Here is a 14,702-nt window from a genome sequence, read left to right as displayed (position 1 = left end):
CACACACACACACTTATATAGAGGCCCTGTCCTACAAGCCTAGCAGCCTGACCATCGTAGGCTTCCCGGTATCTACAGTACTGGGAGGAAGCTGCCCGCCCGACAAGGTCCTTTAGATGCAAGCCGTTTATTACGAGGTCGGCTTCAATTACACGTAGTACAGAGCGGCAATGATTAGAAAGGTTGGCTGGAAAGATCTAGCATGTCAGGAAAAGCCTATGTTTAGTAGGACTGGGGGGCCTGTACCGGCCCGTGGACAATGTTTCCCTGCGGCTAATCGTCTAGCAACGGTATACCGTCACCAGTCTAAAGCGGGCCCAGGCTACTGACCTCCCTGTCCGTGACGGCAGCATGTGGTTAGTCTGGAAACACTGTGGCCATCCCGTGTTCTCATCACCTTCCTCCTTAGGTAACACAAACGTCAGGTTCCTCAGGTCACCAAAACGCTGGATGGAAAAAAACAAAACAAGAGGAACATATTATTATTCCTTTTCTGGCTGAAACCTTGCGGTATGAAAACTGCGTACGCATGTCCTTGAATGTATGAAATCGAATTTTTACTGCGATACTGTCTAGCAGCCATTAAAACATCTGCTTGGAGGTTGCTGTTTTTGTGGTACATGGTAGGTATGTAACCCGGCAGATAGATGGTAACGGAGGTTCTAAAGTAGCCACGATGTTTACCTGTAGTATATTGGTGACGACGTCGCCCTTGGCCATGTGTACGCTGATGAAGACGATTTTGGTCTGCTCTTCACACCTGCCTTCACCAGGTATTATTATCTCCTTGTGGTTTCTGATGGAACAAAAGGGAAAGAGACCTTTTAGATAGTTCGTAGTTCGTCACGTGTAACCATATTGACTATATATACTACATAGCATTTTTGCTCCACGAATGTCGATGTACAACAGGGTCATGTTGTTTTTATGTAAATAAAGAATAGAATATTGACCAGGCAAATCCTGTTTTTGAAACTGACACCAACTGATGCACACTGGTCTTCTTTTTTTTTAGACTTTTCCACCACATCGCAGTTACGTATTATAAGGCCACAGCGAGTAATTTTTATGGATGACATGAGTACGCGCATCAATTTTCTCCTGATTTTGGAAAAAAAAAATTTTGTTGCCCTCTGACAGTGGTCACTCTCCCGGGACAAAGATGTCTGTTGCCACGCCCGGTGGGTGGCAGATAAATATGAAGAGAGAAGACAAGACAAGGCTCTGATTTAATGCTGTGTCTTTTACTACTAAATTGATGAAGTGTATTTCATTCCTTTTATACGTGATGGTGGCTGCGTATATGTGATGTTCCCACTGAATCCAAACCTTTTGTACAATGATTGAAAACGTATTTTTCAAAGTTGTTTCAGTGACAAATGGATGTTGTAATAGCTGGCAGTAAACTTAGCACAATATAGGTATCATGTCTTGTTCAACAAGGTTTATGATGTAAAAATGTGAAAATGTAGGAATTTTGTTTTTTGGCCCGCCTTGTTTTTTTTTTCGCCCTATCGCATTAGATTTAGAGTCTGCGGAGGATGTCATCCATAACCTTTACTTGCTGTGGCCTAACGCAACCACCACCTGCGCTGTACCGGTCCAGTTGTCAAACACTCGAGCCTCTCACTTCGTTAGTGTAGAGGTGCCTCTATTGTTGCGCCAGATTTGGAGAGCGGATATAGTAATTTGATCCGGAAAATGGAGGCACTCTCCAAACAGGCACGTCAAACATACTGTCCAAGCAGAGCTCTGAGCTTCGGCTTGTTTTTGACGAGTTTAGATGCGTTTTTAATGGGTTTGAAAATTAAAAATTGAAAAATTAATAATTAACTATTTGCGTATATTCTTGATATAGATTGTTGATTTTTCGTCAATCGAAACAGCCCGGCCGGGCCCCGGTTTGGAAATGTGCCCTCGGCATAAGGAAGAACAAAGACACCATATTCTACCTGTCTACAGCTAGGCGACCCGTCCATCCGACAGCCTGGGGTGGCACGGCCGGTAGCTCCACCGCCGCCGCTGCTCTGTTCACGTCCTTGTCCTCCACGAATATTCTCCTGGTCAGGAAGACGTAGAAGGCGGCCCAGGACACGGCGGCGAGCACGCACATGGCGGAGGTCTGCCGCAGCTTGCCCCGGCCTCGGCACCGCAGCGCGCGTGTACAACTCGCCGCGAACATGCTGAAGTGTCTGCGCCTCCCTCACAGTAACACTCCACGTTTCACTGATAGAAACCAGTTTACGATACAAGAGAGCACACGCTGAAAGAAAGTCTGTATTCCCTGCCGAATCTTTTCAATCCACGAAGTTGACCAAAACCTTTTCGGGCTTATTCGGTGAAGCTGAATACCACTGAAGCATAGATCTGGCCTATACCCGATGACAACGTGCTATCAGTGTTCTACCTTTCCGTGACCGCAGGCTTTGAATGCTCTAGATTGTAACACAATAGTCTCTAACAATATTTACGTACATCCCCTACCGCAGCGACATTCTAGTGTTCCTCTACACGAACGACAAGGGAATTGAACGAATGTCGGCACCACTACTGTTGATAGTCCAGAGCTCAGCAACATGGTTTCCTGACACAGTTGAAAAACGTCGAGCCAATGGGTAAACATGCTGAAGGTAACGTTCAACTGGAAAATGTAGGAAATACTCGGAACGCGTTTTGTATTCTTCACTTCCTCCTGCACTGTTTTCTTTGCTCAGTGTCTGTCCTGGCCCCAAGCCAACAGTGTTAAGTCCAGTTGACGTGGTTGCGACTCTGAAGAGGCAAAAAAAGTAACCTGGTTACCAAACCTACTTTAGCTGCATATATAGTCTCTTTGGTGCAATATTTGCAGAAACAGACCAAACAGACTTTGACAGTTTTCAAAATCTATCCTTGTGTAGACTCGGCAGCTAAAATAGGTGTGGTAACCAGGCTAAAAATGCATCCATACATACATACATTAACCTTAGTAAAAAGTTGGATAATTAATGACCTATCATAAATTACTAGTATCATGAGGAAGGCGACAGTGGTCGCTGAAAATTTGATCTCTGTATAATGTGTGTGTTGGAATAAAGTTTAACGTTTTACTATGATTTACTACCAAGTACTAACACAGATGAACTTTCATGATAACCCTCAACCTGCTATTTAAGGTAGCCGCCAGGCAACAAATGTGTATTGGCTATAGTATATAGGCAGTAGGGAGACGGTTAAATAGCAATCGTAAATATGGATTAACTTCAACCACACTGAAGTAGCCGTTAAGCTACAAATTCTCCATTGGTTATGGGATTAGGTAGCAGGGAGAAGGTTAATCAAATTTATCCATTCATCAAATGTAACCAATCAGAGCTGTGTACGTGTGTTTATGAAGCGGTGGGGGTGGTGATCATTACACTCGTTTTTCTTAGGATGAACCTTGTTGTTATTGCAACAAATGGCCAAATTAGAAGGTGCGGCACGTACACTGAGGTACCGCCTACATACAGAGGGAAGTCACGTCCATGTGCATGACGCAAGTTGCATCAGCCGGGCATGCAGAGTTAAACCTCCAGGTGTCACAATAGATTATAGGACTAGGTCCCGGTGGAGGAAGATAAACACATTAAAAGATCAAACGCTTTTCGTGGGATTGTGAATAGTAGTACACCGTGAGGTCATATAAGGTAAGGCACTGTAAACTAGAGATGTAATCTTTTGGTAAAAGGTACTAAGGGAACTTTGAAATTCTGATGTTTTTTTTTCTTCTTCAGCTTTCATCTTTCTGAAAACAACTGCAAGCCTTGATTGTAAAATAACACATGCATGGTAAACATAGCTAGCCCTAGGCGCTCCATTGCGCGCTCAGACTACCATATGCATGCTCTGCTCCCTTGGTCATGATTCCACGTGCTATCTACCGTCGAAAAACAGAAAATATTTCTTTGACAGTAAACTAGAGCAAAACATGACATAAAAGGAATCCTGGCAAGTTTACATTGTGTAGCAAATATCCCGGTACAAGTTGGTCATGTTGTCAGGTGAACATAATAACAACACAGTCAACCTTTGCTTTGTTTATAGTACAGGAGAGGTATTTAAAAACACGCAGTTGTCGATAATCATGCTTAAGGTAGTATCATTTATGCCCCTGGTAGTCACACAGATATTTATGATATCCCGAGGGTTATATCACATACAATCTTCCTGTACGAGTAGAACTAGTACGTACTTACGTGTTATTCTGCAGTGCACCGAGGTTTACAATGGCAGAGTGGACGGAACTGACTCGACCTCGCGTCGACAGCTGGACCAGTCCAAAACAACTTGGCGGTGGCACACCCGAAATACCTTTTAAGAAACCGGTCGTACTGACACAACGAGGGTACATCTCTCGTTAACGTAGAAACCATTAGCTTTTATGTTCTAAAATGTGTGATAGAATGGGGTAATTGTCTGGTATTAAAGCTGAATGTAGGTTATGTTATTGTGACGTCCCCCCATGTCTATGTTGAGAGTTCCTGTTGTTGTGACGTCGAGGGGAAACTATCCCACGCGGTACGTTCAGCATGGCTGGCTGCTGGTCTGATGCAATACCGGGGGAAGGTTGAGTTATACCAAGGACGTTCAACACACGGCACGGTACTAGTCATAGCCGCGGGGCAGAGAAAAACTGTTGCCCTGATCAGTAAGATCGGCACGGTTCTAATTAAGATCACCAAACCAAATCAATGTTCAACAGCGGAGCTACATCTTACTTTGATGACTGAATGTGCATCTATATCTACTTGGGTTTTACATCTGAACACTTAACCGTGCCGTCATAAATGAAGCCACGAAGAGTTAATAAATGACATCTACACATTCGTAACTTACTTATTGAGGTACACTCTTCTGGCAAAACGTTGCCTGTCATCTTGGTTTATACACATCACTTCATCAGGCTGAGCTGCAATGCGCCAAAACATCGCATGGGAAACTAGAGTTCCACGATCTCATACCTTCGCCAAATGATGTTAGCCCTTATGACTAAGAAATTATAGATTAATCCCCCTGATTGTGTAAATAGGATCCTACATTGCATCAATTATATCTGTTGATCATATTCTACACCAGAAGACAGTCTTATCTTATCAAAGAATGCCATTATAGAATTTCCTCATAAATTATGCAAATGAGGTCCTTATTTGAATAAATTATGTTTAACTATGTTCACCTTCACATAGCTTTCAAATATCCCAAGTATGAAATTCCAGGCAGTTACCACTATGTAATTATAACATTTTCTCATTAATTATGCAAATTAAGTCCTCATTTGCATAATTGATATCTGCCTGTATTTCTGTCGTTCTTAATTACATATGACACAAGCTTGAATAGTCCTTTCATGGAATGCAGCTGATTAATAGATTTTCCTCATTAATTATGCAAATTACATTAATATTTGCATAATTGTAATATTATCATGTCAAGCATCACTTCAGCTACCTACATGCCAAAAATCACGACGATCCATCAATCGGTTCTTGAGTTATCCGCCTTTAAACATTTTTCAACTAACGCCCCTGCAGCTCCAGAGCAAGCTGCTAGGGGGTCTAAACTCACGTCACTTCTTCCCCAGCACAAGAGCTACCTACCATCTAAATTTTGTCACCCTAGCCTGTCTAGATCACGAGATATCAAAACCGGAAGTTCAGCTGCAGTACCATAACAAGCCGCTAGGAGGCCCAAAATCTAATCAGTTCCACATCTCATGAAGACCTATCCACCTACCAAATATCAAGACAATCCATCTTAGCCTTCTTGAGTTATCGTGCTGACACACACACACACACACACACACACAGACACACGAACGCCCCTGAAAACATAACCTTCTTGGCGAAGGTAATTATCAGAGCAGCATTTCAGTATGGGGCGCACTGTGCATGTGGCACTCAACAGGTGGATACAAATAAGCCAGACAGCATTTTCTTTAGCAGGTGTAATTGTTTTCACCTTCACAGAGATTTCACAGTGTCTTCATAACTTCTTATACATTTCAATCTTCATACAAGAATAATCTACAGCAGTATCTATTTACATAGCTGATCAACAGCAGTAGGTAACAAACCTTAAAAATAACCCTGATGTTCTATAGTTTTACGTGCTACATACCATTTCCTTTTGCACTGTGAATCTCTTTACATACTGCATGTATGTAATTTATCTTTTGATGGTGCATCAGGGGCCATTTTCTTGGGCATGGGACACACCCAAGTCATTGACTCACCAAATGAAGGAACCCAACCTGATTAAGTCCGCCAGGTCAGTGATGTTGAATAAACCTTTAAAGTTTCATTTCCAGGTCACCAACTTAGGAACCTCAATTGTGGAAGGCCTAACTATTGTTCCTTGTCATTACTTTCTCTGCCATTTACCGTGGGGCTGTTCTTCACTGCACCCTTCCCATGATCCCACAGAGGGCCACCTGTAACCAAGGTGCTCCCTCATATACTCTTCCCATGGTGCTTTAGGATTCGCCCTTAACGTGGTCCCTCAGGTGCTCCCTGTTGTGCCCTTCCCATGATCCCTCAGGTCAACTGTAACCAAGGTGCTCTCTCATGTACCCTTCCCATGATCCCACAGAAGGCCACCTAAAATTGAGAACCCTTCCCATGGTGCCTCAGTATTCACCATTCCCATGCTCCCTCAGGTGCTCCCTGATGTGCCCTTCCCATAATCCCTCAGTAGCACCACCTGTAACTGTGGCATTCACTCATGTGCCCTTCCCATGATCCCTCAGGAGGCCACCTGTAACCGAGGTGCTCCTTCATGTACCCTTCCCATGGTGCCCTCCAACTGTTCATACTCCTTGACCAGGCCTGTGAGTGACTCCAGAGCCTGGGAGAACTGTCCTGCCTCCATGCCATCCACGTTAGTGTAGTGATGGAGATGGGCCTAAAATGTAGACATAATCAGATACATTGGAACAAGAAGAAGAAGGACTACTAAAATTAAATACAAACTATATCCAGCAACTGGATAAATTCTCTGAAGGGCCAGGTGTTCAGATAAGATCTGCTGTCTTTCACAAATAACTGACAAAGTTTCACCAATGAAAGTTCAGTTTCTCAGTCACTGATGAAAAGATAGAGAATGCTAATCTGAAACATCTTAGTCCTCAAAGAATTTATCCAGTTGCCTGTGTACTTAATGTTCCACTTTAATGAACCTTAAGGCAGTAGGAAAAAGGTTAAATAGACTATCATGAATGATCATCTGTGTTCCGATTGTTCTCACCTAGAGCTTGACTGGCGATGGGTCAAAAGCTCTAGATTAGAACATTTTTTTTTTCTGTTGGAACAAAAGTTTAAACTTCAAACATATGTACCTTCCTCTTGTACAGTTTGTAGAACCTGTCCCTGAGGTTGGTGAAGGTGTGCCTGATACAGGAGTTGTTAGCCAGGGCCAGGAGGGAGTAGGGTTGTCCCACGGGGGGTACAGAACACAGCCCTGTCTTCCACCCCTCCTGGTTCCAGTGGATGAACTGGAGTGAAGGCTTCAACCTGAAAAATAGATAAACTTATCCACTATGATTGTAGAGCCAGAGGCCTTGTCTTTGAGTAGAGAAGAGTCACACATTGAGCATGCTAAAGAAAAGATTCCACCACATTTAACAAAAAAGGGTAGTTGTTCATCCCAGAGTAAATGGATCAAACAGTACAGTTCTGTGTTATGCAGCTTATACTTAAGCCTAGGCCTAAGAAAAAAAAAGTTCAGTTTCTGGTTCCCTAGCTGAAGAAAAAAACACCAACTCTACCCTTTTTTGGAGTTGCTAACAGGGGATATGACATTTTCGTCTAGTATCTGAATTTCAAACCCTCTGAAATGCTAGTTCACGCATTTTCAGAATGTATATCGAGTGAAATATTCGTCCCTTGCCCACAAATGGAGGAACTGGAGACAGCCCTGATGTTGAGACAATTTTACATAGTTAAACTGTATTTGTTTGATCACTCCAACCTAAATCTACTGTCCCTATTTTTTTCAGGAGTAAAACTAGACAAAACAAAACATAATTTTTCTAGGCTTTACTGTAATAACCTGGTGTGTTATACCTTGAGTGAAGACTGGACACCAAAACAACCACAGTAATAAGCAGTATAGTCACCTGTCTATGTTCCTCCTGATGTCTGACACAGCCACATTGCCCCTGACCATGAGGGCACAGGCCAGGTACAGGCTGTGTCTGGGGTCTGCACTGATCAACTGGTACTCCTTAGTGAAGGCATCTGAGAACATCTGATCTAGCCTGCACAGGAAGACAACACAATCCTTACATATTGCAGGATTCAAAATACCCAAGGATTAAATTCACAGCGGCCCATGCTTACAGCTTCTGGAAAAAAAAAAAACTGTACTAAGGCAGGGCTCGAAATTCATTTTTGGTGCAACCAACCTTAAAAAAATAGGCGAACAAAAAGTTTTTGGGTGCACCATATGAAACAAAACCTAACTAGAAAGGCCACATTTGAAATATGAAACAAAACCTAATTACAGATCTTACTGCTCCTCTTGACTTCTGAGCTGAGTCTGAATCATAATGGTTTTACAGTTGGGTTGCCAGTGCTCATGTTCCATCTCTATCCATTTATTAGTACTGTCTCGCTTTTGTATTTTGTAAAATCAATGTAAATCCAAGTAAAAAAGAAACGGCCATGCAGCCTTACTTCCTGAGCGGCAAGCTAACATCAGCCAGGTGGTAGAGAGGACTGAGACTGGAGACCAGGTAGTGTAGCTTGGGGAACGGCACCAGGTTCATGGTGATCTCATTCAAGTCCACGTTCAGGGCACCCTCAAACCTGGAGGAGCTGAGAGGAACATCCAGGTTAGTACTACATCTGAGATGTGTACAGTGTATGTATATGTATTACAATGTCTATGGATGGATGGTTGTAGTGGCATGGAATATTATAGTGTGTGGCTAGACTAGATCAAGAAGTCAGGGGTTTGACCCCTGGCATTACTGCCTAGACGTTATGTCCTGGGGAAAAGCACTTTACACAACTTTCCTCACTCTACCAAGGTGTAAAGTGGGTACATTACTTTGGTTAGGGAAGAAAAAGACGGAGGAAGAAGAGGGATGGGCTCCACCCTCCAATACCATGGAAGATTGTGGCCTTCCTTTCATTTACCCATATTCTATCAGTCTTACATAACAGCAACTGAAACAACTGTAAACAGTTTGTAATAGCACAGTTCTTTATTCACAATGGCTTAGTATTATTAACAAGATTCGATGGATCTCACCTTGTTAAGTTCAGCAGAAGGTTGGCTACGATGTTGTTCATCTTGTCAAATGGCTTCTCCTGACCTTTGATCCCACCCAGGTCAGAGGTCACAGTGCTGCCACCTTTGACCTTGCTAGTGGAGGAGATCTTACTAGTTTTACTGGCTGCCTGGTTCACCATGTTGAAGATATCCACAAGGGACTGTAAAGGAACAAAGACATAAGGTTGTTGACTCCCTGATTCCCTGAGTCTGAAGGTTTGCGTTTGAATCCCTGGCAAGCCCCAGTGTTGTGTCTTTGGGAAAGGCACTTAACACCTACTAGTATTTTCTCACTTGACTCAGCTTTGTATTACATAACAATTTGACATCCTGTTGTGGGACGTGAAGCCAGAGGTCCTATGTTTGAGGAAAACCACACCTTGAGCACATTAAAGACTCTATTGCAACATTTTCAACACTCAGTCACTGCATTTTGTACCTATCTTTTCTGATATGTCGTTCAGAAATTTGAGCAGGCAAAGAACACATCTCAAGTTTGACAGTTTCCCTTAACTGATGACAGTTATACATACAGGAAGAAAATTACGAAATACAAAATAAATCAAGCAACTCAACAAATTTTCCAGTGACAGAGAACTGAAAGATACCATAGCAGATGCTATAAACTTCACAGAGAATCTATCCATTCGCTTGATTTTATTTTGTATTACGTAACACTTTGCATTGATAATTAGCACAATTAACTAAACTTGCCTGGTTCTCGATGGGCAGCACACAGTCGGCATGTTCAGTCAGCTGGTGCATGGCCAGGACACTGTTGTACGGGGAGGTGATGACATCGTCCTCGGCTGATGGGTACACAGCTGTGGTAAACCTACAGGGAAAACCATCCATGTAGTCATGTTTCCCTGTCCTTGGTGCTGACTGCATTTCCCTGTCTCCAGTACTGACTGTGTTTACCTGTCCTTGGTGCTGACTGCATTTCCCTCTCTCCAGTACTGACTGTGCTTCCCTGTCCTTGGTACTGACTATGTAAGATACTCCCAGTGCCTTGCATTGTGCCATATTGCTAGCCACTACACCATAACAACACTACAGTTATATTCATGATGAAGGTTAAGAGATTCTTGATGGGCAATGTGAATACATTTCCCATACAGTACTTCCACTTCTCTTAGATCTAGGGAGTGGCATCAAATGGGCAAGTGGTAAGGCTAGCTGACACAGAGGTCAAGATGTTGTATTATTGGGAAAGGCACTTTACACAACTTCCTCACTTTACCCAGGTGTAAAATGGGCACCTGACTTCAGTTGGGGAGGTAAAAGGCATTTCCATTAGAGCAATAGAAAATTAAAAAAAAAAAGATAAATCAATTTGTTCCTCAGTAACAAGTTTATCTTGAGATACATTCATCCATCATGGCACGCTATGAGCAATGTGAAACACATTTCTCTTACAGTACTTCCATTTCTATCATTAGATCTATAGGAAAAATCTACCCCAAACAATCATAATATGTTCATGAATTGTTTATCTTGAGAAGGATGGAAGCTCCTCTCACCTGTAGACCTCAGGATACTCCTCCTCAAGAAGGTTCAAGATGAAGGTTCCCACACCTGAACCAGTACCTACCATAGGCAGTGAAATAAACTTGTCACACATTCAGAACCTTCCAAGAAGCTACCAATCAAGGTTTGCTAAAGTTCGTGAGCAGTCTGACCAGATTTAGACCATATCTACCTTTCGAAACAAATTAAGTCAAATTTGAGTTAAATTTGAGTCAAATTTGAACCCTGAACACACCCAACCTATTTCTGAACACCAGCCAACCATGGTCCAACCTCCCGTCCACAACTAAATGTTTAAAACATTTTAAAATATTTGGCTGGTACAGCCAAATAGTAGCTAACCTCACCGAACACCAGCCAATCACAGCTGACATTGCTCCTAACCGGTACATGTACTGAGTACTCCTAACCATGGTTGGAGGAAGTTCTACAGTGTTGAAAGTCCATATTTGGCTACATGTGACAGGGGCTTTACAATTACAGTCCAGTCTTGTAGCTTGTACTATAGCCTAGTATAGGTGTTATGCCTGAAGGTGGTTTAAAAGTTATGCAAAACAAATTGCAAACTGACCTCCACCCATGGAGTGCAGAGTGAAGAAACACTGCAGACAGTCACACATCTCTGCCGTCCTCCTGATGGCTTCTGAGATCTGCTCCCTGTACAGACTCCCATACATCATGTGACCCACAGCCCTACAATATCAACAAGAGACCAGATCTTCATGAAATGTGTAATATGAAATGCAGGGCTCGAAATTCATTTTGGGAATAAGTGCACTGGTGCACCCAACCTAAAAAGTTAGGAGCACAAAAACTTTTTGGGTGCACCATACTAAAATAAAACCTAGTTACAGATCTTACTGCTCCTCTTCTAAGCTTGAATCTGAAATGGGAGCTAACTTCAAAATCTTACACTATAACAATACATTTTCATGTAGATAACAATACCTCCATTTTTCATGGAGGTAACTACACAGAGTTCATAAGTACAAACTTGCCTAAGAGAGAAGACCACTCATCACGGGACTGTCACCATAGACAGGATTCTTCATGATTGTGTCGATGGGAAAATCATCTATTCCAAGGGACCACTAAAAAGTGGTCACATGGGACAGGTCATCCTTTTCTTACATATCTTGCATTGATTTGGCTAAAGGACATCATAAGGATGTAAAAAAAAAGGAGACAACCAAAACTAACCAGTTGTTTCCAGAACCAGAAACGTCGGTAATGAGCTGTCTATGGTCAAACACATCTCCCAGGGGTCCCTTCAGAATCTCACTCACCACACCTTCCTCCATGTCTACAAGAACTGCCTGGAAGTTCAAAGGTCTTTTGAGAAATGAGGTAAAAAGGGCAATGTATGCATAGCAATGCATTATAAGTGTTAAACTTTACATGGTCTAGCGTAACAAACTTGTGTGACCAACCCATCCAACTTTATTATGACAATGAAAAGCCTCTATATAGAGTGTGAAGACCCTGCTCACCCTGGCTTTCAGGTTACATATTTTCTCCCTGCCCCGTCCGACTGGGATGTCCAGTGGTTCAGAGTACCTGGCATCCACATTTCTGAAGAAGCTGCTCAGAGGTTCATCAAATGTACCTCCCTGAGATAGAACAAAGGCAATGAATAAAAGCACCAGATCAGCATACTAGTAAGTTATCTTCTATGTGCCAGACAAATCTCTATCACCCTTGTGCAACCAGTGGTGGCTGTAAAAATAAAGACAAACAAAAAGGTGGACACTGGTGACTAAGATAAAAATTAAGCAAAGTAAAGCAGTTATTTAGGCTATACTGATTTCATTATATGGGAGACATCTTAGATAGATGTCACACTAGGGTCTGATACCTGATGAAGCTTCTTCTTCTTCTTCCCTTTTCGCGCTAACCTCACTAGTTTGAGGGCTCCAGCACGGTGGGGGTAGGGGTTTTTGATAGGGGTGGTCGCAAATGTATGATATAAATGTATATGTAAATGTATATATATGTTGTGGTATATGTGTTGTGGTCTGCAGCTCCTCAATGGGCAGGGGCGCCACTCCCTGTCCACCATCGAAAGCACGGTGGCGGTGAGCTTCTGATAGACACAAACCCGTAGAGCTAACCTTGAATCAAAGTCAGGTAGCTCACCTTATTTGTGCTGGCATGTTCTCTGAGGGCCAGGTCCCAGAAACGACAACCAATCTTGAAAAGAAACAACTTTTTTTTACATTGTCACTGACCAAAATAGGCTTCAAAGCTCTACAGCAGTACACAAAATCTGTGGTTAAGCAAATTATGGCTCATACTCAAAGTTAAGTCTTATACAAATGTACTTAGAAGTGAAGTTGGAGGTAGAAGGAGAACGATACTAAATTTGCAGGCTATGAACAATACTTGTTAAATTCGTATCGGCAATAATACATATGCAATTTAACGTTTGACATGGTAAGATCACTGTCGGCTCAGCAAAAAAAAATATGTATATGCAACGTTACAAAATTATTTGCTTACCTGGTTTCCGCATTGGCCAACTGTAAGAAGAAAAAACACGAAATAATGAGAATAAATCTTTTACTCTTCAACATCAACATTTTTTTTTTCAAACAGGTATGAATCTTCGATAAAGTGGAAATGTGCGGACGTGTAAACTAAATATTTTCGTGGAAAATGTTTTTCTTGCCCCCCTCCCCCATGATTTTGGAACAAAAACAAACGCTTTTCTCACCTTGAACCACGATAGACTGCGTCATGTAGCTGCTCTAAGTTGTCAGCAACAATGAAAGTACAAGTAAAAAGACTTCAAATCGGATCAGTCCTCGTTTTAGTGGATTTTATCGCAGAATATACACGTCGCAACTCACAAAAATTTAAACTTGGCGGCCATGTTGGTCGTGTTGCATGTTGGGACGAGTTAGGGTCAGGGGTTAATTTTTGGCGGGTCTGCCTATTTACCGGAATACACCGGAAAACACAGTTAAACACCGGAAAACACCGGAAAACACATATAAGAGGCTAAAATCTACCGGAATACACCCTGATATGATGAGATAACATACCGAATTGCTGTATTTTGACATGAAGTAACGTGTATATCGCCGCGGGAACAAGAAATCGTTATGAATTGGCGATCGGCGATCGCGGAGGCGAGCCGACCAGTCGCCATGTTTGTTTACATTGCCGACTACGAAATGTTTGTTTAACGCGATCGCCGTACAGAAGTGAAATTTACCGAAATGAAGAGGTCTTTGATGCAGGTACCGCAAGTTGCTACATTCTGGCATGAAATAAGTCGTATATGACTTTGTTATATGACGTTGGGAACAAGAAATCACTATGAATCGGCGGAGTCGACCCGGCCAGACGCCATGTTTGTTTACTTAGCAGCCGGCTATAACGCTAGTGAACCTTTGTCCATCTACTTTTCTCAGTGACAATCATGTGACGCCAATTTCTAAAAATGATGAACCGTTTTTCTTGTCCTATTATATTATGGATCTTTCGTCCTCGTGGTCATGGGTGTTTGGTCCTCGTTACGTTGGATCTTTCGTCCTCGTTTAGATGCTTGTTTAAGCAGCAGAGACAACAATGTTACTACATAGCCACACGTGTTGCGGCCTCGATTAGTCGCAGACGCTGCCGGATCCACGCTGCGCTGCCGATGTGGGCAAGCCGCCGGCTCCTTCGATACCTTCCCGCCCTAGCCAACTCTCAGCTCAGAAAACTGTTGTTTTTTTTTACCCCAGTTCATCATTTTAAATTAAGCAGAACATCTGGACAATTTTTCTAGTGATATTCGACAGGAATTATTCATGTTAGAACAAGGACCTACTGTCTACTCGCTTCCTAAAGTTTGGCTTGCGACGCACACGCAACGCCGGGCGTGTTGTTGTCGA

General features: G+C 42.6%; 2 protein-coding genes across 3 annotated transcripts; both read right to left on the bottom strand.

Moving 5' to 3' along the window:
• Window positions 1–112: 112 nt before the first annotated feature.
• On the bottom strand, window positions 113–4,322 carry LOC109477607. 2 transcript variants are annotated; one of them, XM_019778951.1, is made up of 4 exons: window positions 4,211–4,322; window positions 1,953–2,769; window positions 685–796; window positions 113–446 (listed from the first exon to the last, which is right to left on the bottom strand). In XM_019778951.1, the coding sequence occupies exons 2-4, from the start codon at window positions 2,180–2,182 to the stop codon at window positions 282–284; spliced, it is 507 nt and encodes a 168-aa protein (XP_019634510.1). In that variant the 5' UTR covers window positions 2,183–2,769; window positions 4,211–4,322; the 3' UTR covers window positions 113–281. The 2 variants fall into 2 exon arrangements, with proteins under 2 accessions (XP_019634510.1, XP_019634509.1); XM_019778950.1 differs by having other exon boundaries at window positions 4,215–4,320.
• A 1,548-nt stretch (window positions 4,323–5,870) lies between these two features.
• On the bottom strand, window positions 5,871–13,706 carry LOC109477565 (tubulin epsilon chain-like). The gene is made up of 13 exons (XM_019778888.1): window positions 13,535–13,706; window positions 13,321–13,340; window positions 12,958–13,011; window positions 12,312–12,431; window positions 12,022–12,137; window positions 11,393–11,514; window positions 10,815–10,881; window positions 10,006–10,126; window positions 9,271–9,452; window positions 8,691–8,831; window positions 8,132–8,272; window positions 7,352–7,526; window positions 5,871–6,918 (listed from the first exon to the last, which is right to left on the bottom strand). The coding sequence occupies exons 1-13, from the start codon at window positions 13,557–13,559 to the stop codon at window positions 6,760–6,762; spliced, it is 1,443 nt and encodes a 480-aa protein (XP_019634447.1). The 5' UTR covers window positions 13,560–13,706; the 3' UTR covers window positions 5,871–6,759.
• Between the last annotated feature and the right edge of the window lie 996 nt (window positions 13,707–14,702).

Source organism: Branchiostoma belcheri, unplaced genomic scaffold, assembly GCF_001625305.1.
Source record: "Branchiostoma belcheri isolate BF01 breed outbred unplaced genomic scaffold, Haploidv18h27 scaffold40, whole genome shotgun sequence".
Taxonomy (NCBI): domain Eukaryota; kingdom Metazoa; phylum Chordata; class Leptocardii; order Amphioxiformes; family Branchiostomatidae; genus Branchiostoma; species Branchiostoma belcheri.
Note: the sequence above shows the minus strand (reverse complement) of the source record. Positions and strands in the feature narration are given on the sequence as shown.

Coding starts and splice junctions, on each gene's coding strand:
- LOC109477607 (XM_019778951.1), bottom strand. CDS start 2,182: ATGTTCGCGGCGAGTTGTACACGCGCGCTGCGGTGCCGAGGCCGGGGC. Junction 797..1,952: donor GGTCGCCTAGCTGTAGACAG/GTAGAATATGGT, acceptor TTGTTCCATCAG/AAACCACAAGGAGATAATAA. Junction 447..684: donor TCGTCACCAATATACTACAG/GTAAACATCGTG, acceptor TTTTCCATCCAG/CGTTTTGGTGACCTGAGGAA.
- LOC109477565 (XM_019778888.1), bottom strand. CDS start 13,559: ATGACGCAGTCTATCGTGGTTCAAG. Junction 7,527..8,131: donor ATCAGGAGGAACATAGACAG/GTGACTATACTG, acceptor TCTATTTTTCAG/GTTGAAGCCTTCACTCCAGT. Junction 6,919..7,351: donor ACAAACTGTACAAGAGGAAG/GTACATATGTTT, acceptor TCTACATTTTAG/GCCCATCTCCATCACTACAC.